The 27,852-nt window shown below is 43.9% G+C and overlaps 1 protein-coding gene across 2 annotated transcripts in view; it reads left to right on the top strand.

The window, feature by feature from the left end:
• LOC112223722 (ankyrin repeat and fibronectin type-III domain-containing protein 1) overlaps positions 1-27,852 on the top strand; it is a 184,785-nt gene that overhangs the window by 132,420 nt on the left and 24,513 nt on the right. For both annotated transcript variants that reach the window (XM_024386877.2, XM_042305323.1), the window contains exon 3: positions 9,888-10,010. In XM_024386877.2, the coding sequence (XP_024242645.2) occupies positions 9,888-10,010 (123 nt within the window). The remainder of the gene's footprint in view (positions 1-9,887; positions 10,011-27,852) is intronic.

Raw genomic sequence — 27,852 nt, 5'->3', positions numbered from 1 at the left:
CATGATGACGGATGTGAGTGCTACGGGGCGGTAGTCGTTTAGCTCAGTTACCTTAGCTTTCTTGGGAACAGGAACAATGGTGGCCCTCTTGAAGCATGTGGGAACAGCAGACTGGTATATTACACTGTATACAACAATTTAATGTGTTATCAATGCGCTTCATCTTCATCTAACCAAAAGACCTGGATTGTAGTTGAGATTACATTAAAAGTACCAAGTGCAAGTGATCAATGCTGTTCGAGATTCTGCACCGATATTTATATTGTGAAGACCTCCACAGACCTGTGACTTTTGCATGCTACAGTATCTTGAACATGCACATTTTTCTATGATTACATATACTTTTATATTTACAGTAACCTCAAAATGTGGCCAAGTTACTAATTGTAAGGTTGAATAAAAACAGTTACATTAGTTTGTACCTTTAAGATATTTGCTGTATTACAAAAGACATATCGAATTGTGTTAGGTTGACAAAGCAACCAAATATCAACATTTTAAAGGAGATGTATCTAATACTTGGATAGTTTCATCTGAGCTACTGGCTTAATCCTATTCTTTAACTTTCATTTTTGGTTTAGTTGGAGAAGTGAACATATAAACTCAGCAAAAAAAGAAACGTCCACTCACTGTCAACTGCGTTAATTTTCAGCAAACTTAACATGTGTAAATATTTGTAAGAACATAACAAGATTCAACAACTGAGACATAAACTGAACAAGTTCCACAGACATGTGACCAACAGAAATGGAATAATGTGTCTCTGAACAAAATCAAAAGTAACAGTCAGTATCTGGTGTGGCCACCAGCTGCATTAAGTACTGCAATGCATCTCCTCCTCATGGACTGCACCAGATTTGCCAGTTCTTGCTGTGAGATGTTACCCCACTCTTCCACCAAGGCACCTGCAAGTTCCCGGACATTTCTGGGGGGAATGGCCCTAGCCCTCACCCTCCGATCCAACAGGTCCCAGACGTGCTCAATGGGATTGAGATCCAGGCTCTTCGCTGACCATGGCAGAACACTGACATTCCTGTTTTGCAGGAAATCACGCACCGAACGAGCAGTATGCTGGTGGCATTGTCATGCTGGAGGGTCATGTCAGGATGAGCCTGCAGGAAGGGTACCACATGAGGGAGAAGGATGTCTTCCCTGTAACAACACAGCGTTGAGATTGCCTGCAATGACAACAAGCTCAGTCCGATGATGCTGTGACACACCGCCCCAGACCATGACAGACCCTCCACCTACAAATCGATCCCACTCCAGAGTACAGGCCTTGGTGTAACGCTCATTCCTTCGACGATAAACGTGAATCCGACCATCACCCCTGGTGAGACAAAAACGTTGCTCGTCAGTGAAGAGCACTTTTTGCCAGTCCTGTCTGATCCAGCGACGGTGGGTTTGTGCCCATAGGCGACATTGTTGCTGGTGATGTCTGGTGAGGACCTGTCTTACAACAGGCCTACAATCCCTCAGTCCAGCCTCTCTCATCCTATTGTGGACAGTCTGAGCACTGATGGAGGGATTGTGCGTTCCTGGTATAACTCGGGCAGTTGTTGTTGCCATCCTAACTGTACCGCAGGTGTGATGTTCGGATGTACCGATCCTGTGTTGTTACACGTGGTCTGCCACTGCAAGGACGATCAGCTGTCCGTCCTGTCTCCCTGTAGCGCTGTCTTAGGCGCCTCACAGTAGGGACATTGCAATTTATTGCCCTGGTCACATCTGCAGTCCTCATGCCCCCTTGCAGCATGCCTAAGGCACGTTCACGCAGATGAGCAGGGACCCTGGGCATATTTCTTTTGGTGTTTTCCAGAGTCAGTAGAAAGGCCTCTTTAGTGTCCTAAGTTTTCATAACTGTGACCTTAATTGCCTACCGTCTGTACGCTGTTAGCGTCTTAACGACCGTTCCACAGGTGCATGTACATTAATTGTTCATGGTTCATTGAACAAGCATGGGAAACAGTGTTTAAACCCTTTACAGTGAAGATCTGTGAAGTTATTTTGATTTTTACGAATTATCTTTAATTATTTTTACGAATTATCTTTGACTTTCTTTTTTTGCTGAGTTTACATTATTAACTTGAAGATTAAATTTGACATAAACCTAAAGCTTGAAACCCTGGGCCTATTTGTATGGTCTATTTTTAGTTGAACCCTGGTTTGAATTGAAACAATAGCTCTTGATGACTTCACAAATGCTATATAGGCCTGAACAGTATAATTGATGATGTATGACTCATAGAATGTTTACATGTTTTTGCTCTGTTAAACCCACCCTTCGGAATCACTTCGATAGCAACAGTGAATCTATTTAGTTATTAATAGATCGCTCAATAATCATTCTCACGATAGTACGTTGGTAGTAGTTAGTGATAACTCTGGATGGGAGACCAAATGGATAGCTGTAGAATGATCAGCTCTCTGGGAGGTGCTGTCTGATGGTGGATATAACGTTGAAGATCTGACGTTGTTTCAAAGGTACAAATTCAACATATTTTATATAAGGTGTGTCTATGTTGAAAATTGGTTACCATGATGACATAATTCTGTGGTTGTAATTTGACCCTCAAACAATCGTTTTGTGTTTATTTTTTGTATGCCTTTTTGCAAATTCAATGCATTTTCCACATAGATTCTACGTCACAACACATTGAAAAATGATGTGGAAACAACGTTGATTCATCCAGTTCTTGCCCAGTGGGAACTCTGTTAATTCAACGTTTAGTTTTGAGTGGAAGCTAGTTGCTTAAACCCTGACTATCCAATTACAATCGGTCTCCAGTAACTCCAGCTCTTACCTACGGCTCTAAGCGAAGTGAAACTGCACTGATAATGATAGGCTTTGTGAAAGGAGTATAGAAGAGCTGAACAATCAGTGCTTTAGCAGAGCGCCTACAGTCGTGAACACGGACGCTTCGGGAAAGAATCAGAACACTTTATTGCTGCCATGGTAACAGAAGAACAGAGAGGGAAAGTGACATTTGTTTTTCGCAGCAACTGGGAGTGTGCTCCATGACAACGATGTCGGTGTGTTTGACTGAAATGAATTAAGTTTGTGAGAGAGAGGTGAACGGTTTGTGCGTATCACTACACAAGCCATTGAGTCTATCTCAACAAAGGCACTCTTGTACTACGGGAGAGAAAAGAGCCTTTGTGTGTGTGTGTGTGTGTGTGTGTGTGTGTGTGTGTGTGTGTGTGTGTGTGTGTGTGTGTGTGTGTGTGTGTGTGTGTGTGTGTGTGTGTGTGTGTGTGTGTGTGTGTGTACGCGTGTGTGTGTACACGTGTGTGTGTCTGTTCTTTGTGAATGTGTGTGTAAGCCATACTGATATATTGTACTCTGCCATATCTGGTTGTTATCGACAAAATTTAGGCACTAAAGGGACTGTCCTTGAAGCCCTGGTTAAGGGGAAAACGAACCAATGAGCCTTAGTTTGTGTCAGGGGGAATACAGTACAGAACCAGTAACATCACAGGGACAAATTCCCAACGTCAGTTTGATTAAGTGGAGAACAGGTAGACTAAATCTAGGTCATCTCTCTGCAAACTCTCTCTCTCACACACACACACACACACACACACACACACACACACACACACACACACACACAGAGAGAGTAAGGCTGGGTTCGAAGGTCCCTCCAAGGGGATTACATCATCACAGGATGCCCACGTTCTGGGTGATGTCATGAGGAACAGCTGTAGGAGGGGTAGAAAGTAAAGTTTGCATGGTGGCAGGAGGAGGGACTGCAGGAACCAGATAGTCCCCTCTGGCAACGTGGTCCTCTGTTGATAACCCTACAACCACCACATGCAGGCACACATGCAGGCACACACACTTATTCTCAACTCCCTACAACAGGAGTTTCCTAAAGGACAACCACTGTGCCGACAAACAATCAAAAGCAAAGGGTGGCCGTCCTATTACCTCTAACCAGAACATTGGCCTTTTTATTACCTCTAACCAGATCATTGGCCATCCTATTACCTCAAACCAGATCATTGGCCATCCTATTACCTCTAACCAGATCATTGGCCATCCTATTACCTCTAACCAGATCATTGGCCATCCTATTACCTCTAACCAGATCATTGGCCATCCTATTACCTCTAACCAGATCATTGGCCATCCTATTACCTCTAACCAGATCATTGGCCATCCTATTACCTCTAACCAGATCATTGGCCATCCTATTACCTCTAACCAGATCATTGGCCATCCTATTACCTCTAACCATTGGCCATCCTATTACCTCTAACCAGATCATTGGCTGTCATTATTTATCGATGACAAAATAAGTTGGCCCTTTCCCTCTTATTAAACGACCCTGTAGACATCTCTTCAACGGGTCAATGTTGGCCTTTATATTGATCGTTTATTGAGGGGCTACAATTATTATTAAAGTACCATTTTGTTTTATGAATATGGAGCATGTAAATGATGTTTTGGAGTCCCCCATAGTACTTGGCACTTGGCAGGCACAAGCAGTGGCACTAGTCTAATTTAGCAGTGTACTAATAATAATAATTTGGTGGGTGCTCTTTCACACATGTACATGTGTATATTAATACACATGAGTGAATTGGAAATGTGTATTTTGCGTTTCCCAACTCTCCCTGAGAAAACCCTCGGTCTGCCTTGTCGACTTGGGGATTCAACTTGCAACCTTTCGGGTTACTGGCCCAATGCGCTAACTATGCGCTGAACCCCTGTCCGGCCTAATCTCCCATCAATTAGGCTGCCGTCTGACGATATTCCCACACCCTCTCACATGATTCATACTGGAAAATATACTTGTTGGTTGTTTGGGATGGAGTTCAGGAAATAGTGAATGGGAAAGGGATGGAAGTGGGAAATGAGCGGATGGGGTTAGTGTTCAGTACTAACGCCATCGGCAGGTAGCCTAGTTGTTAAGAGTGTTGGGCCAGTAACCGGAAAAGGTCGCTGGTTTGAATCCCAGAGTCGACTAGCTGAAAAATCTGTCTGTGTGCTTGAGCAAGGCACTTAAACCTAATTGCTCCTGTAAGTCGCTCTGGATAAGTGTCTGCAATATATATACAGTATATATATATATATATATATATATAGTACCAGTCAAAAGTTTATACACCTACTCATTCAAGGGTTTTTCTTTATTTTTGCTATTTTCTACATTGTAGAATAATAGTGAAGACATCAAAACTATGAAATAACACATGGAATCATGTAGTAACCAAAAAAGTAGCCACCCTTTTCCTTGATGACAGCTTTGCGCACTCATGGCATCCAGACTTCTTCCATTTAAGAATGATGGAGGCCACTGTCTTCTTGGGGACCTTCAAGGCTGCAGACATTTTTTGGTACCCTTCCCCAGATCGGTTTCTCGACACAATCCTGTCTCGGAGCTCTACGGACAATTCCTTCGACCTCATGGCTTGGTTTTAGAATAAAGCTGTAACATAACAAAATGTGTAAAAAGGGAAGGGGTCTGAATACTTTCCAAATGCACTGCAATTACAGAGTCTTCAAATTCTTAACCTCCAACAGTGCAGGTCAAAAAGAGAAGTGAATGAAATAATAATATATACCTTTTTACAACAGTAACAATGATCAATGTAAATCCGGGGTGGTGGGGGCAGGGTAAATTACTGAGGAACCTTACAGATAATTGAATGTATGGGGTACAGAGATGAGGTAGTCATTCAAAAATCATGTTAAACACGATTACTGCACACAGTGAGTCCATGCAACTTATGATGTGACTTGTTAAGCAAATGTTTACTCCTGAGCTTATTTAGGCTTGTCATAACCAAGTGGTTGAATACTTATTGACTCAAGACATTTCAGATTTTCATTTTTTATTCACTTGTAAACATTTCAAATAAAACATAATTCCACTTTGACATTATGGGGTATTGTGTGTAGGCCAGTGACAAGACATTTTAATCCATTCAATTTATTCCATTTTAAAATCAGGCTGTGACATAACAAAATGTGGAAGAAGGGGTGTGAACACTTTCTGAATGCACTGTAGCTGCCTAGTGCTGACTATTCAGCGACTGATGGTCCTGGGGTAGAAGCTATTGGCTTGTCTTACAGTTTTTGCAATGATGTTCCTACTGTATACTGCCCGCGTCTGAATGATGGAAGCAGGGAGAACAGGCCGTGGCTCGGGTGGCTGAGGTCCTTGATGATCTTCTTGGCCTTCCTGTGACACCTGGTGTTGTAGGTGTCCTGGAGGGCAGGCAGTGTTCACCCAATGGTGCATTTGGCTGAGTATACCACCCTCTCTAGAGCCTTGCGGTCAGTGGCGGTGGAGTTGCCGTGCCAGGTTTTGATGCAGCCTGACAGTTTTCTTTCGATGGTGCTCTTATGATGGTGCACTGTGAGGGTCCTTGGGGATAGAACCCGAATTGCTTCAGCCTCCTGAGGTTGAATTGTTATTGCCGTTGCCTTCTTTGCCACAGTGTCCATGTGGTTTTGAAAATTTCAGCTCCTCTGAGACGCGCTTGCCGAGGAACTTTACGTTTTTGACCGTCGCCATGGCAGCCCCATTGATGGGGGGCGTGCCCTGCCTGGTTCCTCCTGAAATCCTCAATCAGCTCCTTTGTTTTGCTGACGTTGAGGGAGAGGTTGTTTTACCTGGCACCACGCCGTCAGAGTGCCTACCTCCTCTCTGTAGACCCCATTTCGTCATTGTTGGTAATCAGGCCTACTACTGCCGTGTCGTCAGCGAACTTGATGATGGAGTTGGGACTGTGCGAGGCCATGCAGTTGTGTGAAAACAGGGGGTACAGGAGGGGACTGAAGGTGCACTTATGTGGGCACCCCGTGTTGAGGATCCGTGTGGTCACCGGTGCAATGCTCTAACCGCTAGGCCACCACCTGATAATATTCATGAGTAGGGACTCTTACACATGTCAACTAAAAGTAACAAAGAATGGCACCAATTACTCTGTCCAAAGTCAAGACAGAACTTCATTTATTGATAAGACAGAGATCCGAATTTGCCATCCATCGAGTTAGACTCAATCGTTACTTCCATGGTAATCGTCCCAATCGTTTACTGGCCGACAAGCTACAAGGTAGTGATCAATTTAGCCGATATAGTGACTATTGAATCTGAAACGGGGGGGGGAATTATTATCCGAACCCAAATAAATCAATAAAAGATTCTCCCACTTCTATAAACAACTGTACACATCTGATTGTAAATCCACACCAAGCCAGACTAAGAAGTCCTTTCTAAAATAGTTAAGATCTCATCTTCTCTCAACAGAGGAAGCCACCTCACTGGGTGCCCAAATCCCTCTCAAGGAACTCAAAAGGGCATTGGATAGCATGAATAAAGGCACATATCACCTGGATGGGATTCCTCCTAATGTCTATTTGAAAAATGTTGAATCAATGAGGTCCACTATTGTGATTAACACGGCTGTTCACAAAGTTTCATTTGGGAGAGATGTGAATACAGCACAAATGTTGCACTTATTAAAAAAAAGGTAAGGATGCCATCCAGTCTTCTCACTATCTCCCCCTATCATTTACAAACACAGGTATTGCTTGTGAAACTGTTTTCCAAAATGTTGTCATCCCGCCTCGAGACATACCCAAATTGGTCCACCCGGACCAAAGGGGGTGTGTTCAAAAAAACACTTCTCCTCGTTTAACCTCCGTCGACTATTAAATATCTTAAATGCTTAATCAACCGGTTGTATTATCTCTCTCGGTGCAGAAAAAGCTTTTAATAGACTAGAATGGTCATATCTCTGCCAGAAGCTTTAGCATAACGCTCAGATCCTTTCAATCCGACCTCAGTAGATGGAATAACATCCCAGTTGCTTTAAAGGTGCAACATGCACTATACCTTACGAGGTGCGGAACCTGCTGGTTTCCTGTTCTACCTGATTATTAATTGTACCCACCAGGTCTAAATCAGTCCCTGATTAGAGATCAACAACGAAGAAATGCAGTGGAACTGGCTTCGAGGTCCAGAGTTGAGTTTGACGGGTGTTCAGAATCATTGTAGCATCTAAACCGCTGTGAAATATGTTTTCCATAACCAAAAATAGGATATTTTCAACTGTTTAAAGCTGATGTACAAAACCGAAAGTAAAAGACGCACAAAGAAAACTTAAGAATGGAAAGCAGAGAAATAGCATCCACAGAACGTATCTACAGCTTCTTAGACTTGCTTTCAATGAGAATGACAAATCTATAACTAACATTTCTCTGTGAATTTGGTCGGGTCGCCCCAAAAAGTTACATATTGCAGCTTTAACTTTAAATCAGGAGAATGTTTTATACAAACGTTCCATAATTACCCCCACGACTGGACAGAATATCTATTGTCAAAGTAAATATGTTGCCACGGCGGAATTTCTGTAGTTCAATGCTTCCCATGGCTCCCCCTTCTGGCTATTGGGGGTTGGATGAAGACATGTTGGCTGGGTGAGGTTGGAGGAATGGGATGCGAGGTTGGGTTCGAAACGTTTGTATATTTATTCAATTTATTATCTCTTCAACTTTATAATATGATCAAAATGATCAATACTGTAGTTTATGTACCTTTTGTAATGTTTTCTTCCTTTTGTCTTCTTCCTCCTCTTATGAGGGGCAGCCCACAGGTACAATGTGTGAAATAATGAATTGAAAATATATTAACAGCGTATTACTTTATATTAGTTTAAACATAGTACCTGTAAGGCCCCAACATTTTATACAAACGTTCCATAATTACCACCACGACTGGACAGTTTTTGTGTTTTAGGAAACACACGGTATCTTTCTCGATGTCCTCACGTTGTTCTCACCACAACCTCATGAAACATTCTGGGGAACATTTAAAGAACAGATGAAATGTCTTCTAGGAAAGGTCTCGCAACATCAGGAGAATGTTTTATACAAACGTTCCATAATTACCCCCACGACTGGACAGTTTTTGTGTTCTGAAAACATTTGCCTCGACCTAACGAATGCTCTGGGAAGATTCACAGAACCAATTTTTGGTTTGCTAGGTGGATCCAAAGGTTGTGCATTCAATCCCAGTGGGTGACACTTGTTTTTAATGGTGATGGGATTAGATCCATCCGCCACCCCCGTCCACAACACCCTAGCCTACTTGATGGTAGTGCTCACTGTTGCCCCTAGTGTCCAATTTGAAGGCATTTTGCAACATCTTCAGGATATTTGATCTTTATTTAACTAGGCAAGTCAGTTAAGAACAAATTCTTATTTTCAATGACAGCCTGGGAACAGCGGGTTAACTGCCTTGTTCAGGGGTAGAACAACAGATTTGTACCTTGTCAGCTCAGGAATTCGATGTTCCAACCTTCCAGTTACTAGTCCAACACTCTAACCACTAAGCTACCTGCCACCCCTAGGTTGGGGTCGATACATGGACAGATGTCCAATTTGTAAATCAATCTTGAGCGATCTGGCTGGTTTACACTTAAAAGATCTGATCAAAATCAGTTCACTTATCAGAATGTGGACAAGATCATGACAAAGGAAGAATGTTAGAACCAAGTATAAACGGGGCTCTTGTGAGTGCAACTCTTTGATGCCAAATTGCTTTTAAAGCAATGATTGGTCCCCATGCTGTTACCACAGCAATATTACCAGAGCTGAATCTCATCAAATCAGCCTGTGATGAATAACAAGAAATATGAAAATGTTCCGTTTTTAATTTAGACAGATAGGGGGAGCTGGGACATTGCCAACCTAATATAGAGAGATGAAGACCTCACTGTATCTTTTTCCCAACAGTGAGTGATCACTGCTTTCTCAGAAAGCGATAGTCCTTCAAGGGAATAGTTATAATATTAGAGATGTATGCTTCATCTGTTGATTACTTTTTTGGACTAAGTACTGACTTTGTGTGTATTTGTGTTCCCTCATCCAGGCCAGAGTCGAGCATATCCAAATTCACTCACCGGCTGTCCCTAAAAGAGCGGCAGACCAAACCTGAGAAGACTACACTGGATAGACCTCCGTCCTACAGGAGGCGCTCTCTCAGTCTGGACTGGTAAGGGTCATAGTATTACTATACACCGAACGTGGCTTGTGTTGGAATAATTTGTTACTGTATACCAATCTCTTTGAGAAAAATGTGGAATTTCAGTTTACTTCCTGAATTGACTTCATTTAATTGGAACCGACCCAACCTTGCTGCACACCAAACATGGCTTGTGTTGGAATACTTATTTTCACCTTTGTCCTTGCCTCCGTGACTCCATTACCTTTAATAGGGTCGTTCCGTGAAAAGAGTACCTTTTGCATCCCTTTGGTATTTTAAGTAGAACTTGTGCACCAATATTGCATTTTAAATCCTGTTATATTAAATGAAGTGCCATTTTAATATAGACCACGTACAATGAAATACATCTGATGTTTAACATAAAGACTTGCTAAGACGTGACTTCTTGGAAGATTTTGATCCACTTAACCCCAACATTTCTCCAGGTTCTCACCATCATTGTAAGTCCCTAGTCATTTTGTTGCTTTGACAAACTCATTTCTAAAGATTATTACTTTCATGTGATGAGTGATTCCTTTGCGTCTGTCCCTCATTTCAAGGTCAACTCATGTTACGTGAACTGAACTTTCATTTTAATAGGGCAAAAAAACAATGAATGTTTTTATTGAAAGGAAACATTGAACATCCACTCGTCAAATCATAGTTGTAAAGTCAGGTGAGCTAATTCTACTCTTTCTGTACATTTTCTGGTGTTTTGTGGTGGGAAACTGAGCGGTCGAGCATAAAACGTCAACCCTGCTACCCATAGATAGACAGGCTAGAAATGTTTTAAGAATTTCAATTTCTCAGTGAAGCTTGCATTCAATTGCCCCTCCCTGTTGCACACAACAAGCTTTCATTCCCCCTGTCACAAGGGGATTTATGACTGATTTAAGAAGAAATCCTCAACCCTGTTACATTCAATTCTGGTACTTTATTTGGCACTTAAAGGGAAACTCCTCTGAAAAACTCCACTGAAAAACTATCTTTGGTATTTTTTTTAATTAGTCCACTGTTGATACAGTCCGTTAATGTTTTACATGTCAGCAGTAAGGTTTTCAAGATATTTGACTACAAGAAGCAAAGTGTCACTTGCCACGTCATCATGAGGACCCCCACAAATGTATTAAGTTGAACATGTGCTCTTTATGACAGAATGTTAAAATGTTGTTATTTTTCTTTTTTTGTACTAAGTTGCACTAGCCTAAAGGTACTTAATTGGTGGACCGACCCAAAGGTAAAGAAACTGTAGGTGTCTACTATGGTGTTCTCAAAAATCATGTCCTCAGATCAGTGGGCATGAAAGAAAGGAGATTATGGAAGGAACTTATTGGAGTATCGATCTAAACTGCCTTAGTTCCATCAATACTATTGCGACGAGTCACATGCGCAGACTGCGAGAGGTAGGTGATAAAACAGCAGAGAATTTGAATGGTGAAATGCAAACTGGTGGCAGCTTTGGGATCCATTGCGGGATTCCTCAGATCTCAGTGGGAATGATTGGAGTCACTGGGGTGACACAGAGGGATATAGAGCTGTGTTGGGAGTAGTTTGGGTGGGTTTGGCTGGGGAGGGTAGTTGTAGGGGTGGGGTCCTTTTCTGCCTCTGCGTCTGGGATTCGTTGAGAAGCGCCAGGCCAGTCTGCTCCAGTGGCGCCTCTTCATCTTGCTGTTGTAAAGCTCCGGTCTTCAGGCAGACGATGAAAAGAGTTTGAAACCCTTCCTTTCACGAGGCTGCTTTCTCATCCTGTCCCACCCCATTGGAATCCTTCCCACTCTCCTTTGGCTTCCATCTCCTGTCTTCTTGTTCATCTGCCCATCTATACTTCTGTCTGTCCATCCATCTATCCTCTCCTCAGATCTTCTGCTATGCACTCTTGGCCCCACTTACTTCCCCCTATTTCACCATTGAATCTACTACATCCAGGATCTGGCCATGATCAAGCACTTCCTTTAATACTCCGATTCATCTGGTCCAAAAAAACTCAAATATCCTGTTTTCCCAAATGTCGCGTTGTTGTGCTCGACGTATCAGAGTTGGACTGTATGTACTGGACGAGGTTGTCTGGTTGATGAGTGACAGGGGTGAGGTTCTGTGAGGTCTACGGTGCGGTCTGCTGTGAGGTCTCATGAGGTCTCACGTGTGGTCTACGACTAGAGGTCTGGATGTGTGGTCTGCGACTACAGGGCTGGTGTTAAGTTTGTGAGCACTGGTGTGCTGTGAGGTCCTTCAACTGTGCCGTGTTCCCTGAAGTAGCGCGTGGTACGCAGGGACCTGGATTGATGTGGTCTGTTCTTAATGAAACACAGTGGGTAGATTGGACACACTCATTTACGAGGAGGGGGTTGACTAGCCTACAGCTGGATTAGAACTTTCTCCGGGAGAGCGACTGTTATAAACCCAGAACGACTGGCCTTTGTGACATCATAAACGTGAGACCCCGAGAGGAGACGTTCAAGGTTACAGATGAGCCATGCTACTGTAGGTGAAACGGGGTCAGTCCGGCTCCGTAGGAATAAAACGTAGCCACTCTGGAATGCACAGTCTTCCTCAGCGGAAACATGTGTGCTGTAGTATCATCTATTGAAAACTTCCTTTAAGCACTTGCATTTTTGCAATTGTTAAAGGCCCAGTGTAGTCAAAAACTAAATGTTTCTGTGTTTTATATATATTGTCACACTATGGGTTTGGAATAATACTGTAAAATTGTGAAAATGATGATAATACCCCTTTAGTGAAATAGCTGTTTGAAAAGACTGCCTGAAATGTCAGTCTGTTTTGTTGGGATGGAGTTTTGGCATGCCTGGTGACATCACCAAGCAGTAAATTAGTTAATAGACCAATAAGAAAGAGTTCTAAACCTCTCTGCCAATAACATAATTGTTCCCTTCCCCACTCAGACCACACCCAGACAGTCCTTGCTAAGAATCTATTTTTGTTTCTTGTTGACCATTATAATTGAAAACTATCACAGTTAGGTACTTCATTGTTACCCAGAAATGATTTGATGTTGAGATAAAAACGGCTGTATTGGGCCTTTAACATGTCTGGTACTTTCTGGATTGTAAAGTTTAGACATTTTTTCAAATAATCTCTAATCACAGGATAAAGTACTACTCATCATGTTTTGACCACTGCCATTGTAGTAGAATGAACATGAAATGGAATTAATGACTAGGCTACATAAGGTTTAGTTCTCTACAGGCTGAAGTATTCTTTTGATCACAGAACAAACCTCCTCAAGTTTGGCCCTCACACTGTAACGTAAGACGACACTTACATCTAACAGCAGGCTTGGTATCTATAGGCAAGCTTTTACCAGTGCCCCACCATAAAACTGTTTCAGGCAATTTCAAAGCTTAATCATCTATTTACAGGACTGTTGCCATTTATTTGTACTTACGTCTCGGACGGAAACAGAAACGCCGCATTTACTACGTCCTGAGCCAAGAAAACAAGCAAAAGGTTGAAATAGGAGCTGTTTTGTAACTGTATCAAAGTGTCGGCGTGCTGGCTGGGTCCTGGGAGAACGCCATAATAAAAGATAATGGTTGTGTTATTGTTATTGGTAATCACAGTAAATGAGCTCTAGGGGGACTCGTAGACGAGGGAGGGAGAAGGGAGAAGGGGGAGGCAGAGGGAGAAAAGGGTTATGGTTATGGCTGGCGATATGAAACAACATATTGAAGTGTTTTATCAGGAAACCATCATCATTAATCATGCTTGAGGGCGGCCCTGACATCCCTGCGGCAGATTCAAAATGAAACCCGTTGCCAGAGGATGGGAGGGGAACGGATTTCAAGATGGCGGTGTTGGGGTTTGGGGGTTCAACAGTTATCTAAGAGCATTTTCAATCTCTTTCCTCAGTATCAGGCCTCCACAGGTCCATCTTGACCCAGAATACTGAAGATTTGTTCCAGGTAGAACCCTTTTTGATTCGAGGTAGAACTGTTTTAGGTTCCATGTAGAGCCTTATGTGGAAAGGGTTCTACATGGATCCAAAAAGGGTTCTACCTGGAACCAAAAAGGGTTCTTCAAAGAGTTATTCTATGGGGACAGCTGAAGAACAATTTTAGGTTCCAAATAGGGAGAGTTTTTTTCTTCTAAGAATATAGGTAAGGGAACATTGAATTGGACTTCAATTATGGTCCAGTATACTGTCTCTATTTAAAATAATTATCAGATGTGCATCTTAACCCAGAATACAAAATATTCATCATATTGTAAGTGAACAATGGACAATGAACATCCACTTCTATATTTCAAGACACTATCAGACATGCATCTTTGTCCCATTTCCATGGGATGAAACGGACACATCAGAGATCAGACAGCCTCATGAGTCATACCGTATGTCTGGTACTTTATACTTGAGGCTATAAAGGGACACTGGTCTTGCTCCAGTATAGCCTGGTTAATAAGGGGTTATTTCCATATCCTCTCAGGGGGAGAGAGGCTGTTCCAGTGCAGTGCCAAATCCCTGAATACAATAGGAGCTGGAGCCCAGAATCCGATCCAGTATCGCTATTTCCCAGAACATTTCTCTGCAAAATGCCCAGAGAGGAAAGTCTATACAGAAGTACTTAAACATTAGAATTTTGAAATGTCCATGACATTCTTATGTTAAGCCAAATCTCATTGCACGTTAAATCTGAACGAGTGCAGTGGACTGAAAAGTGTTTCACATACTCAGACTTTAAGAGGCAGAGCTGATAAAACAACAGAATTGTAATGGTGACATGTAAATATTGGGATCTGGTGGGATCCGTTGTGGGGATCTTTTGATCTCAGTAGGTGAATATCACTGCTCTCTCCCGGGCCCTGTTGATAGAATGGTCCTTAATTGCTGCATAAAACCGAGTCATTGATTCAAAGTAATAATAATAATAATAATACATTTAATTTGTATAGAGCTTTGACTACAATTTTATTTTATTTAAAAAATAATAATAATATAAACAATCCAAAACACAGAACATTCTAAGCAGACAATCAAAGCTATATACAGATGTCGTCAGATCCGGTGGACAGGAGAACCGAATGAACATAGGTCCTTGAAAGCTTTTCTGAACAGTCCCAGTTTTTAGCTGTGCTTTAAACGAGGCCAGAGACTCTGCAGCCCTGACAGTGACTGAAAGTGTGTTCTGAAAGCCCTGTCACCCATACTTTTCAGTCTGCTGCAGGGCTCCTGAAGGGAGCCGGACCTGGAGGAGCGAAGGGTGCGTGTGGGGCAGCAGGGTAGAATGAGGTCAGACCGGTACTTGGGTCCAGAGTTGTGGATAGCTTGGTAGGTGTGAACCAGGATTTGAAAGTCAATGCGTGAGCATATGGGGAGCCAGTGGAGGTTGGACAGCTCTGGAGTGATGTGCTCACAGGGGGAGGCGTGGTGTGTGTAATGATAAAACAGCACCCAATAAATCATGTTTTTTTTTTGTATAGCTTTGTTCTGAAACAATTAAAGAGTGTGGCACCAACTCAAACGGTGTATTAGGACATGGGGTGGGATGTGTGCCATGCGTTAGGGTCTGACTGATTTCAAAGGCTTTCTTCTCCAGGCTTCTTCTCTGCTCGGTGCCGCTCTGTCTTCTGGGATGCCTCCCTGTTGACAGCTCACTCACATGAAGTCTTTACTTGGATGTCAGAAGTGAAACAGACCCCCTTTTATCCAACCAATATATTTACATACACACACTCACTCACTCACACACACACACACACACACACGCACGCAAGCTGTGTTCGAATACTCATATTAACCACACTAACCGTACTATTTGTGATGTAAATTGAGTATGTAGTCCAACCAATATATTTACATACACACACTCACTCACTCACACACACACGCACGCAAGCTGTGTTCGAATACTCATATTAACCACACTAACCGTACTATTTGTGATGTAAATTGAGTATGTAGTATGCTTATTGGTCATAGTATGGATATAGTTAGTATACCAAAAGTTCCAGGATGTTGTACTAAATTCGCCAAAATATGAAGGATACAAGCAGTGGACACTATTTACGTGCTTTTAGGGCCCATAATGCAATTCTTCAGAAAATGGGCGTGGTTTCAGAACATGTGCAAATTTGAAGAAAATGGCGGAAAATATGCAGCCCGAAAGAGGAATACAAATTCATGTCTTTAACTTATTATGACAAATGTTAAGAAAATGTTAAGCAATGTAATAAAGTCATTACTTTTCAAATAAGTTACATTACAAGTTATGTTGGCTGACAATTTGTTAGCCACGCTATCCTTACGAACCGCATAGCATTACAGTATTTACCAGTATGTTAGCTAGTTACTGTCCTAATGTTAGTTGGCTACTAATACATCGAACTTGCCAGGCAGTATATTAATGAAATGCTATCTAACTAACTACCCAACGTTTATTAATTTGATTATTCACATCATTCTTAGCTAAGTGGTGTAGTCGTGAGTTCTCAATGGACATATTTAAGTCTCTTTACTCCGATTTCAGAGTGTACCAGAGCACCGAATAACTGAAGGACTTACGAATGCGCAACACCCGTTGAATATGGCCAGCGTAATTAAATCGCTGCCAGCAGCACAGTTACAGCCACTTGGGTGCTTGACTGCAGTTGTGAGGTCAGAACGCTTGGCTCAACCCTACTCCTCGGCCAGAGCGTCCAGTGTACGCTCCTCTGAATGTCCATACAATCTGACAACGCTCTGGATTTGCGCACTCCAGATTTGAATTTACGAACACACCCGGAATTGTGAGGCGTCTCCTTACGCTATCAAGCTAGCAAAGAGGTTGCATAGCAACAGCATTAGCTTCCGGTAGACAGGCTACGCTCTAGTGCGCTCAACGGGAAAGATAGTTTGTTTACAGTATACTAAAATGAACTTATAGTGTGTAGTATATACTCATTAAGTATGTAATATACAGTATGTTAGTATGGGTATTCGAACACAGGTACATTTTCGTTCCCCCTGCGTACTCTTTCTCACTCCCTCTCTCTTTAGACGCATGCGCGCACACACATGTACACAGACCCACACACAAACACAATTTCTCCCTCTATCTCCATACAGATACATTACGTAAGTGGACACACACACACACACACATTGTGATGGTTAGCATTTAGTTAAGGGGAGGCAAATGCCAAGCGCTAATTCCTCTGAATTGTGCACAAAGGGGAATAGAAGAGAAGGAAGCTCAAGTCAAAGTCTCTTGGTGGAAAAAAATCAGGGCGATGCCCGAGGGGCCCAAGTGTAAAGTGGTTTTGGATGGAGCGCTGGCCCACTCATTTGGTTCGAATTTGTTTTAATATTCCTCTCTTTTTCTTTCTTCTACTCCTCAAAGCTGTCAGTTCAAACGTGAGGGACAAATTAGGGAGTTAGAGAACACAGTAATGACTCGCTTAGATCTCCTTCCACGGGTTCTAGATGCACATATGGCCTTGTGATAATGTTGTTGGATTGTTATAGAATTGTGTTTAATTGTTGTGTAATAAAATTGCTCTTGCATGAAAAAAAAATAACAATTTGTTTTGAACGCACTATTCAGATACATAACACTTAACTTGAATTCATATTATTTGGCATATTTTTTTTTCAATCTTCATTGTAAATGTTTATAATAAATATAGTTGCTAGCAGCATTAAATTGTGCATCTCTGGGATCAGCTTTGCGTAGATATCTCATGCTATACATCAATAGATGGGCCAGTGTAAAGGGAAGAACACATTTCCGCTTCTCCGCGAGTGGGCGACTCTTTCTTACACACACACACACGCGCGCGCAAGTGCACACGCACGCAGAGCAGAGTGTGGATGCTGTGGCTGCAGCCAGGATATTTATGAGGCTGGCTCCCTCTTGTCCTGCGTCCCAGACTCACTCAGGTTTCCACCCAAAACCTAAATTCAGCAGAGAGAGAGAGAGAGATGGGGGGGGTGTACAGAACGGGTCCAAGGAAGGGAGAAGGGGAGAGTGAGAAAGTACGCTTGTGGTTTGAAAATGGTTTGGGAAAGATACACGGGACAAGACACTCAGGTAGCAATCAACCCCCTCTTCTTTTCCCTCCCATTCCAACCGAATACAATTTCAAGTGATCCCGATCATGAGACACTGGGCAACTATACCTCCAGTACTGGCCATACTATGTTCAAGCATGAACATTGAACATTCTATTACTGAACTAATTAGTCCACCCCTCATTCCCCCTCTTTTCTCACCATCATCTCCCCTTCTCCGATTGCTCCATTCCTGTGTCTCCCTCTACCGTCCTCAACTCCCTCCCTCCCTCCCTCCCTCTCTCTCTCTCTCTCTCTCTCTCTCTCTCTCTTTCCTAACCCAATCACCCCTTCCCCTGATCTCTTCTTTCTCGCCCTCCTCCAATTCCTCACTCTCCCATCTTTTCTCCTGCTTCCCTCGACTTGCCCTCTCTCTCTCCCTCCTTCCTTCATTCCAACCCAATCTCCCTTTTCCTTCCACCCTCCCTTCGCCGCCCTCTCACACTCTCACACCTACTGTATTTTCTCACCGTTTGTATGTGAGTGTTTGCCTTCCTTGTGTGTGTGTGTGTGTGTGTGTGTGTGTGTGTGTGTGTGTGTGTGTGTGTGGATGCGAGCGGGCTTGCCTGTCTGCATGTTTTGTCTGTCTGTCTGTCTGTCTGTCTGTCTGTCTGTCTGTCTGTCTGTCTGTCTGTCTGTCTGTCTGTCTGTCTGTCTGTCTGTCTGTCTGTCTGCCTGCCTGTCTGTCTGTCTGTCTGTCTGTCTGTCTGTCTGTCTGTCTGTCTGCCTGGTTGTGTGTGTGTGTGTGTGTGTGTGTGTGTGTGTGTGTGTGTGTGTGTGTGTGTGTGTGTGTGTGTGTGTGTGTGTGTGTGTGTGTGTGTGTGTGTGTGTGTGTGTACCACCCCAGGGATGGTGTCCATTCCAGTTAGTCTTTCATTTCCCCTAGCAGCTCGGTACAATAACACTCTGACACCTCCTTATTTATCTGACTGTGGATGGCGGGGCCTCAGACTTTACTTTGGACTCTTGGGGGGCCCAATGGAGACAGGAGCCACAAGACATTAGGGTTGGTAGACGGTAGTCTACACTGGAGTCATGGGACCCATGTGGGACTCCCTCTCAGTCCCTCCTCTCAGAATTACGCCCGTGGCACTTAGAGCACCCCGGCACCACCGGCACCAGCGTAGGCGCCCGGGGTCCGTGAGAGAATCCGCCAACTGGTGGCGGTCGTCAGCCGAGTCAATGGCCGGGGTCGCCCCCCCCTGGGCGGCTGGCATATGGTGGATTGGGGGAGACTGAGGAGAGACTGGGGGAGACGGAGGGAGATCCAGGCGAGACCCCTTTGGTGTGGCACACACACAGGAGCCCTGGAGCCACTCAGGCTAGGCCCCATTCGCCGCGGGAGACGCTGTGTTGAAAAGCTGAGAGAGAGAGAGATAGAAAGCGAGAGAGTGGGAGAGACAGAGAGAGAAATAGAGGGCGAGAGAGGCGGAGAGAGAGAGACTACCCAAATCCCCTCCTGAGACTGCCCAATTGCACATCCCCATGGCGACTCACTGCTGTCTCTGCTCATCAAAATTTGGGAGATTTATCCCTGCCCTCCCCCCACCCCTTTCCCCCCAACACACACACACACACATACTGAACAGGTGGCAGGCCTTGCTCTGCTCAGCAGGGCCCTTCAAAGGTTAAACATACAGAGGAGCGCGGGGCTCTTTCTTTGGCCTTCTCCCTAGGGGGAGAGAAAGAGAGTTGGATGGAGAGAGAGAGGGGGAGGGAGGGAGGAAAGGAGAAAGAGAGAGAGAGAGAGAGAGAGAGAGAGAGATGCTCAGCTAATGTTTAAAGGTCCTGGGCTAACTCTGCTCTATGTCTTGGCCATGTCTTTCTTGTCATCACCATGCTGTACTGATGGCTTCTTTATTTCTCTCTCTCTCTCTCTCTCTCTCTCTCTCTGTCTCTCTCTCTCTCTGTCTCTGTCTCTCTCTCTCGCTCTCTCTCTCTCTGTCTCTCTCTCTCTCTCTGTCTCTCTCTCTCGCTCTCTCTCTCTCTGTCTCTCTCTCTCTGTCTCTCTGTCTCTGTGTCTCTCTCTCTCTCTCTTTCTGTGTGTCTCTGTCGCTCTCTCTCTCTTTCTCTCTCTGTCTCTCTCTGTCTCTCTCTGTCACTCTCTCTCTCTCTCTCTCTCTGTGTCTCTCTGTTTCTCTCTGTCTCTCTCTGTCTCTCTCTGTCTCTCTCTGTCTCTCTCTCTCTCTCTCTGTCTGTCTGTCTGTCTGTCTGTCTGTCTGTCTGTCTGTCTGTCTGTCTGTCTGTCTGTCTGTCTGTCTGTCTGTCTGTCTGTCTGTCTGTCTGTCTGTCTGTCTGTCTGTCTCTCTCTCTTTCTGTGTGTCTCTCTCTCTGTCTCTGTCTCTTTCTGTCTCTCTCTGTCACTCTCTCTCTCTCTCTCTCTCTCTCTCTTTCTCTCTCTGCTTGGCTCCTGTACTAATGCTGCCAAGCTAGGGGTGGACAACTGTTCGATCAGATCTGGGATCAGTTTGGCTTAGTGCCCTGTGTTTTGCCCAATCATGTGACATGCCTGGATTTCAAGCTTTATTTCAAGCTTTTTCATCCAACGGTCCCCTTTCGTTTTATGTCAGTTGGTCCCACACCATCCTTAGACAACTGCTTTAATTTCGGGTGCAATTCTCATTTCTGGATACGGCATAGAATACATGATACAATCTTACAATGCCACATGATCGCACAAAACACAGGGTCCTATAATGACTCTATGCGGTGGCAGTCATGGAAATGCATCCCTTTACTACCCATTGCCTGCTGTCAAGGTCTACAACAAGTCTTACGACTTGCATCTGCCTGAACGAACCCAAGATCTTATCTAAAGCTCATAGTTATTTTCTCTATTCAAATCTAGCAATGGGCTGCCCCACGCTCTCTGCATACTGTATCCACCAGAATATAATCTATGATGATGATGATGATGAAGACAATGACGATGATGACGATGCTGATAGTGTGTGTGTTTGTGTCAAATAAAAATAAAATGAAACTTTATTGGTCGCGTACACAGTTTAGCAGATGTTATAGCGGGCGCAGCGAAACGCTTATGTCACTAGCTCCTAACAGTGCAGTAAAGTGTCAAACAAGTACACAAATATTTCAATTTTTTTACAACCTTGTTATTTTTTGGTGCTACGTTGTATTGATTACTGCATCGTTGGGTTTGGAGCTGGCAAGAAAGGCATTTCACTGTACTTTTGCACGTGACATTAAAAACTTGAAATTTGAAATAGCACTGTAACAGTAATTCAAATACAATCTAGACAAGCTATACTAAGAATGATATATTCAGAAGTATATATATATTACAGCGAGCTGTCAAGAATCCAGTATATAAATACATACATGCTGTGGGCAAACAGTGTAACGAAAACGCGATGTACAGTAGTAGAAATCATAGAATGAGCTATGTTGAAAATACACATATTTAAATACACAGTACAGAACCCCATGGCAAAATGTATAGAATTTCAGTAATTTAGCTTCGGAATATAAATACACTATATATGGAAACGATTATATACAAATTAGTGGATTTGGCTATTTCAGCCACACCCGTTGCTGACAGGTGTATAAAATCAAGCACAGAGGCATGCAATCTCCATAGACAAACATTGGTAGTAGAATGGCCCGTAATGAAGAGCTCAGTGACTTTCAACATGGCGCCGTCATAGGATGCCACCTTCCCAACAAGTCAGTACCTAAAATGTCTGCCCTGCTAGAGCCCTGGCCTCAACCCCATCGAACACCTTTGGGATGAATCAGAACGCCGACTGCCATCCAGGCCTAATTGTCCAACATCGGTGCCCGATCTCACTAATGGTCTGGTGGCTGAATGGAAACAAGTCCCCGCGGCAATGTCCCGACATCTAGTGGAAAGCCTTCCCAGAAGAGTGGAGACTGTTATAGCAGCACAGGGGTACCAACTCCACATTAATGCCCATGATTTTGGAATGAGATGTTCGACCAGCAGGTGTCCACATACTTTGTATATATATATGTGAATGGTGTGTATAGACAGTATGGACAATATGAGAATAGAAAAGGTAACCAGTAGTTACAGGACGAGCTATGACTAGAATACAGTATATACATATAAAGTGTGTGTGCGTGTGTGTGTGTGTGTGTGTGTGTGTGTGTGTGTGTGTGTGTGTGTGTGCGCACGCGTCCTTGTGTCTGCCCGTTAACATGTGTATGTGGTCTCTGTGTGTTTTGTCTGCCGTTTGTTGTGTTGCCACGCCAACCCCTGTGTGTCTGTGGCTATGGGTCAGAGGGTTAGTGTGGCTCTGCGTTGCCTATAAGCAGATAAGAGCCAGCGGGGGAAACTATGTGAATCCTAGTAACACTGCCCTCTCCCTCCCTATCTCCCACCCTCCCTATCTCCCTCCCTCCCTATCCAGCCTGCCTGCCTCCAGTCTGTCTGGTGCCAAGAGTCAGATTTCAGAATTTCCTTCTACAAGCCACATTTAGAGTCAGCCAGGAGAGTCCACACATCCCCTTGCCCCTCTCACTCATTTTCACTCTTTCTCTCTCTCTGGCTCTCTTTCTCTCTCTGTCTTTCTCGCTCTATCTCTCTCTGGCTCTCATTTTTGCTCTCTCGCTCTCCTGCCCTTTCTGGCTGTTTCTACCTTGTTTTCTCTCTCGTTCTACCTTTGTTTCCCCCTTTCTCTGTCAGTAGTTGAGCTACACTTGTTTCTTGGAAACCAGACTCAAAATGTATCATTTTACCAAATATTTAGGAAGAGATCATCATTTCATGGAGACTGTGAAGGAAGAAACCACGTGGGAAAAGTGTTCAAAAAGTCCAAAAAACACTGATTTTCACCAAGTCAAATGAATTTATTGTGTTAGAGGTTTCATGATGCTTGTATCTAAACCAAAGTAGAGAATTTAAGAGTGTTCTATACATCAGTTGGGCTCTCTGTATGCTTCAATATGAGGTCACAAGCATAGCATGAAAGTGCATCCTTGTAGCTGTGTGAGCTAATATAGTCAAAATGTTTGCCTTGGGGTAAGTTGAGCCAATGGCCATGGGGTAAGGTGAACCAATGGCCATGGGGTAAGGTGAACCAATGGCCATGGGGTAAGGTGAACCAATGGCCATGGGGTAAGGTGAGCCAATGGCCATGGGGTAAGGTGAACCAATGGCCATGGGGTAAGGTGAACCAATGGCCATGGGGTAAGGTGAACCAATGGCCATGGGGTAAGGTGAACCAATGGCCATGGGGTAAGGTGAACCAATGGCCATGGGGTAAGGTGAACCAATGGCCATTGTAAATCTGGTGAATTGTGTTTGGGAAATTATGATAGACATGGTTCAACTTAACTTAACTCAACTTAACTTACCCTGTCCCGTGGCTCAACTTAACTTACCCTGTCCCGTGGCTCAACTTAACTTACCCTGTCCCGTGGCTCAACTTAATTTACCCTGTCCCGTGGCTCAACTTAATTTACCCTGTCCCGTGGCTCAACTTAACTTACCCTGTCCCGTGGCTCAACCCTGTCCCGTGGCTCATTTACCCTGTCCCGTGGCTCAACTTAATTTACCCTGTCCCGTGGCTCAACTTAATTTACCCTGTCCCGTGGCTCAACTTAACTTACCCTGTCCCGTGGCTCAACTTAATTTACCCTGTCCCGTGGCTCAACTTAACCTACCCTGTCCCGTAGCTCAAGTTGTGCCAAGACTCCACTTTTTTTGGACAAGTTATGTTTTCAAAACTGTAATGTGTACATGAATACTGATTACAGGATACACAACATCCTGAAGTATATGTAGATACAGTTGAAATACGAAGTTTACATACACTTAGGTTGGAGTCATTAAAACTCATTTTTCAACCACTCCACAAATTTCTTGTTAACAAACTATAGTTTTGGAAAGTCGGTTAGGGCATCTACTTTGTGCATGACACAAGTCATTTTTCCAACAATTGTTTACAGACAGATTATTTCACTTATAATTCACTGTATCACAATTCCAGTGGGTCAGAAGTTTACATACACTAAGTTGACTGTGCCTTTAAACAGCTTGGAAAATTCCAGAAAATGATGTCATGGCTTTAGAAACTTCTGATAGGCTAATTGACATATTTAAGTCAATTGGAGGTGTATCTGTGGATGTATTTCAAGGCCTACCTTTAAACCCAGTGCCTCTTTGCTTGACATCATGGGAAAATCAAAAGAAATCAGCCAAGACCTCAGAAAAAAATTTGCGGACCTCCACAAGGTTCATCTTTGGGAGCACGCCTGAAGGTACCACATTCATCTGTACAAACAATAGTACATAAGTATAAACACCATGGGACCACGCAGCCATCATACCGCTCAGCAAGGAGACGCGCTCAGTCTCGTAGAGATGAATGCACTTTGGTGCGAAAAGTGCAAATCAATCCCAGAACAACACCAAAGGACCTTGTGAAGATGCTGGAGGAAACAGGTACAAAGTATCTATATCTACAGTAAAACTAGTCTTATATCAACATAAACTGAAAGGCCGCTCAGCAATGAAGAAGCCACTGCTCCAAAACCGCCATTAAAAAGCCAGACTACGGTTTGCAACTGCAAATGGGGACAAAGATTGTACTTTTTGGAGAAATGTCCTCTGGTCTGATGAAACAAAAATAGAACTGTTTGGCCATAGTGACCATCATTATGTTTGGAGGAAAAAGGGCGAGGCTTGCAAGCCGAAGAGCACTATCCCAACTGTGAAGCACAGGGGTGGCAGCATCATGTTGTGGGGGTGCTTTGCTGCAGGAGGGACTGGTGCACTTCACAAAATAGATGGCATCATGAGGCAGGAAAATGATGTGGATATATTGAAGCAACATCTCAAGACATCAGTCAGGAAGTTAAAGCTTGGTCGCAAATGGGTCTTCCAAATGGACAATGACCCCAAGCATACTTTCAAAGGACAACAAAGTCAAGGTATTGGAATGGCCATCACAAAACCCTGACCTCAATCCAATAGAAAATATGTGTGGGCAGAACTGAAAAAGCGTGTGCGAGCAAGGAGTCTTACAAACCTGACTCAGATACACCAGCTCTGTCAGGAGGAATGGGCCAAAATTCATCCAACTTGTGGGAAGGCTACCCGAAATGTTTGACCCAAGTTAAACAATTTAAAGGCAATGCTACCAAATACTAATTGAGTGTATGTAAACTTCTGACCCACTGGGAATGTGATGAAAGAAATAAAAGCTGAAATAAATCATTCTCTCTACTATTATTCTGACATTTCACATTCTTAAAATAAAGTGGTGACCCAAGTTTACATACACTTAGGTTGGAGTCATTAAAACTCATTTTTCAACCACTCCTCTAACTGACCCAAGACAGGGAATGTTTTACAAGGATTAAATGTCAGGAATTGTGAAAAACTGAGTTTAAATGTATTTGGCTAAGGTGTATGTAAACTTCCGACTTCAACTGTATCTTTGATAGAAAGAATACTATGTCTCCCAGAGTGATGGTTCAAGAAAAATGGTTCAACTTAACCTACACTCCCCTACCGTCCTGCCTAATTTTGTATCTCTCTCTGTCTCTCTCTCACTCACACACACCGAAACACACACACTGAAACACACACACACACACACACACACACACGCACACACACACAAACACTGAAACACAAATCTGTTGATACTCTTTTCCCTTGCCTTGTCCTTCTCGGCAATACCATATCATCCTTCACCTTCTGTCAAATGAATACTATGATAATTGTAGAAGTGACCCCTAACCACTGATACAGGCTCTTATGGTTTTTCATTTCCCCAGGGGTTAAGGTTGGGATAGGGTAGGGTAATCTGATCCTAGATCTGTGGATAAGGTCTATGGATATCCATATGTTGTGTATGTTGTTCATGTGACAGAAGGATACACATAGACATGCAGAAATTTGGAGATACACATTACAGTGCACACACACTGACCCCGGCCTCCCCTTCCCGCCGTACGGCCCAGTAGAGATTTATGAAGGCCTGTGGCGGCAGACTGGCCTGGTGTGGAGGGGCCAGCCTGTCAGCACATAGCTGACCTGGGAGCACGACAGACACACACACACAGAAACGCACGGGTGCACACGCACGCGCACAAACACATGCATACTCACACACACACACACACACACATGCACAGGTGTACACACACTCACAGGCATACACACATAAATACACACACGCATAAACACAAACACAAAGGAACCTGCAGTGAGAAAGGTGGAGAAAGAGAGAGAGAGATAGAAGGGAGGGGGAAGGATAAACAACTCCTCAGTTGACCAATGTCCTGATATCATCACCCTCTTTCTCAGTAGTTGATGTGTTATCGTCACCCTGTTTCTCAGTAGTTGATGAGTTATCGTCACCCTGTTTCTCAGTAGTTGATGTGTTATCGTCACCCTGTTTCTCAGTAGTTGATGTGTTATCGTCACCCTGTTTCTCAGTAGTTGATGTGTTATCGTCACCCTGTTTCTCAGTAGTTGATGTGTTATCGTCACCCTGTTTCTCAGTAGTTGATGTGTTATTGTCACCCTGTTTCTCAGTAGTTGATGTGTTATTGTCACCCTGTTTCTCAGTAGTTGATATGTTTACTCTTCTTCGACTAAATGTAAGTCTTAATGTCAAAGCTAATCTATGCAGCCATCCCGGTATCAATGTGTTCCTCTGACACACACACACAGACACAGACACACACACACACACACACACACACACACACACACACACACACACACACACACACACACACACACACACACACACACACACACACACACACACACACACACACACACACACACACACACACACACACAGCTCCCCTGTTTTGCAGTAAGCATCCATGTGTTATCGGACTAAGGCAGGGCCTTGTAATTCCACTCCCCAGGTCGGAGCTCCAATGGGAACTGACAGGGAGAGAGGGAGGGGAGTAGAGGAGAGGTGGTAAAGGAGAGGAGGAGGGATGAAAGGAAAAGTTGATAGGGGAGAGGAGGTTGGATGGAGGAGGGGGATGAAGGGAGAGAGTTAGTAGAGGAGAGGGAGAGAAGGGAGGGGAGTAGAGGAGAGGTGGTAAAGGAGAGGAGGAGGGATGAAAGGAAAAGTTGATAGGGGAGAGGAGGTTGTATGGAGGGGGAGGAGGGGGATGAAGGGAGAGAGTTAGTAGAGGAGAGGGAGAGAAGGGAGGGGAGTAAAGGAGAGGTGGTAAAGGAGAGGAGGATGGATGGAGGGAGGGAGGGAGGGAGGGAGGGAGGGAGGGAGGGAGGGAGGGAGGGAGGGAGGGAGGGAGGGAGGGAGGGAGGGAGGGAGGGAGGGAGGGAGGGAGGGAGGAGAGGAGAGAGAGGGGTGTGGTGTTGGGGGCTACAGCAGAGAGGTGTGTGTGCGCGTGTGTGTGTGTGTGTGTGTGTGTGTGTGTGTGTGTGTGTGTGTGTGTGGTGGATCTGTAGCTGTGCTATTTGATGTGGGCTTGGTGAGGGGCCAAGCATAAACCCAGGATTCTGTGCGGCTTTTGTTCCCAGCGGGACTGTTTCCTGCTCGTCGCGTGTTAAAAGGCAGGAATGGGGCGTGTAATGTACCTTACGTGGCTGTTACAGCATATGTTCCACCCTCTTGTAACATTCCCAAGATGAAGGGTTCTCTCAACCTTTGCCGGGGTGTCACTGATACATGTTTTAGCCACATTGGATTCCAGTCCTGATGGAATATACTGTATGCGTTTGATTCCATAAAATGACATATAGAGGCATTAAGTTGAATTAAGGACATTTTTGTTAGATCGTATTTTAACATCTTCGTCCTAGACTTGTCATTGGCACGT

The sequence above is a fragment of the Oncorhynchus tshawytscha genome, linkage group LG24 (assembly GCF_018296145.1).
Source record: "Oncorhynchus tshawytscha isolate Ot180627B linkage group LG24, Otsh_v2.0, whole genome shotgun sequence".
NCBI lineage: Eukaryota > Metazoa > Chordata > Actinopteri > Salmoniformes > Salmonidae > Oncorhynchus > Oncorhynchus tshawytscha.
The sequence above is the reverse complement of the archived record's forward strand: the minus strand, read 5'-3'. Positions and strand labels throughout refer to the sequence as shown.